The following is a 1675-nucleotide window of genomic DNA, read 5'->3' on the forward strand; positions in this document are numbered from 1 at the left end:
ATCTTCCTCAGCTCTTACTCGAGGTACAAGACATAGAGCAAATGGTGGGACTAGGACGCAAGACAAAGGGATGCCCATATTATGCTTCCAGATATGCTGTCAAAGATGCCCAGGTAAGAAATGCAGTACAGAATTAACATTACTAATGTGGCATATCTGGGAACCAGGCATGGGATAAAGTACTGGATTTCCTATATAATAAAACCCCTTAGAATAGAGAGGTGGATTAAAGTATATGCCAAGCTAAATTAATACAGCAGAAGCATTGACTGTAAGTCAGGTGTGGTAGACATAAATAAGATGGGTCACTGGTCATGCTACAGCTGACCAAACAGTGGTCATAGAAATTGATTAGCTACTACAAGATTTAGTACATGCTAGAACAGTGAGCTTGAATGTACATTAAGGTATCTGTCTGATGGAGTGATGATGAGCAAGATAGTTCACACGGATAGGAACTTTTAAATGCATATATTGTTCATCCCTTTCTAACTTGCTTCCATAGGAAGTTAGAATCTTGGTTTCTACAATTTTCATTCCTAATGTAGAGAAATGTCTACATTCTCTTCCCAACACAATATAATTTATCAACTCACAGCATGCATTCTTCATAAAGAAAAGAAAAAAAATCCAAATATACTCAAAACTGGATTTCCCTTAGCTGGTTGTTCTGCCATACAACACACTCCTGCACAAGGGTACACGAGAAGCCTGCCAGATACGCTTAAAGGGTAATATCGTTATTGTAGATGAAGCTCATAACCTTCTGGAAACTATTGCCAACATCCACTCAGTTTACATCAGTCACGGGCAGGTATGAATCTTTTTGGTTGTAAATTATTTAATGTTCATATTGATTCAGCATACATTTTTTCCTGTTTGGAATAATGTGTAGATGTTACAGTGAAGCAAGAAGAAATCATGTAAATATTTATTCTGAAATGAATAAAGAAAGTTTCTCAAAAACATTTTATGTTTGAAATGTGATTTTTCAGTTATCTGGAGCACGTGCACAGCTAAGCCAGTATTTGGTACGTTACAGCAAAAGGCTTTCTCCAAAGAACTTGTTGTACATCAAGCAGATTCATTTCTTCATTAATGCTCTGATGAAACTTCTTAGTGGAGGTAATATAATGCACAGTATATACAATATTCTTTCTGCCATAAATGAAAATATAAAGGTAGACATAGCTGTTTACTTTTTTATACATATAGATATATGATTAACATTTTCATTTAAATAAATATAGGCAGTAGCTTGTACAACTGGCTGTTTGTGGAATCCATATGTCAGTTTTTTAGATGTTTACATTTATGCTTTAGGATGTAGAATGGAAATACTAATTACACATTCTATTACCTTTTTTGATTTGGAATGAATATATTATCGTGCATTATTTCCTTATTAGCAGGTACACAAAGTATTGGTGCCATGAACAACAACAGCAACAAAGGGCCAGCTGCTGGCAACCAAAGTATCAGTTCTCGTATGCTTACAGTGCCAGTCTTCTTGGCCGAGACTCTCACTGACAATTTGAACATCTTCAAACTTATACAATACATTGAACAGAGCAAGATTGCCCACAAGGTATGAAAAGGACAGTGAAAATAATCTTCATAGTAAGCTAGGAAGAGGGAATGAGGTTTACATGTTAATTCTCTTGATATGTGATAT

At 35.5% G+C, this 1675-nt stretch overlaps 1 protein-coding gene across 1 annotated transcript in view; it reads left to right on the forward strand.

Annotated features, from left to right (window-relative positions):
* Nucleotides 1-1675, forward strand: part of LOC119586762 (ATP-dependent DNA helicase DDX11-like) — an 11867-nt gene that overhangs the window by 5796 nt on the left and 4396 nt on the right. Inside the window, exons 9-12 of the mRNA XM_037935488.1 lie at nucleotides 12-113; nucleotides 662-814; nucleotides 996-1125; nucleotides 1410-1588. Coding sequence (XP_037791416.1) covers nucleotides 12-113; nucleotides 662-814; nucleotides 996-1125; nucleotides 1410-1588 — 564 coding nt within the window. The remainder of the gene's footprint in view (nucleotides 1-11; nucleotides 114-661; nucleotides 815-995; nucleotides 1126-1409; nucleotides 1589-1675) is intronic.

The sequence above is a fragment of the Penaeus monodon genome, chromosome 21 (assembly GCF_015228065.2).
Source record: "Penaeus monodon isolate SGIC_2016 chromosome 21, NSTDA_Pmon_1, whole genome shotgun sequence".
In the NCBI taxonomy this organism is placed as follows: domain Eukaryota; kingdom Metazoa; phylum Arthropoda; class Malacostraca; order Decapoda; family Penaeidae; genus Penaeus; species Penaeus monodon.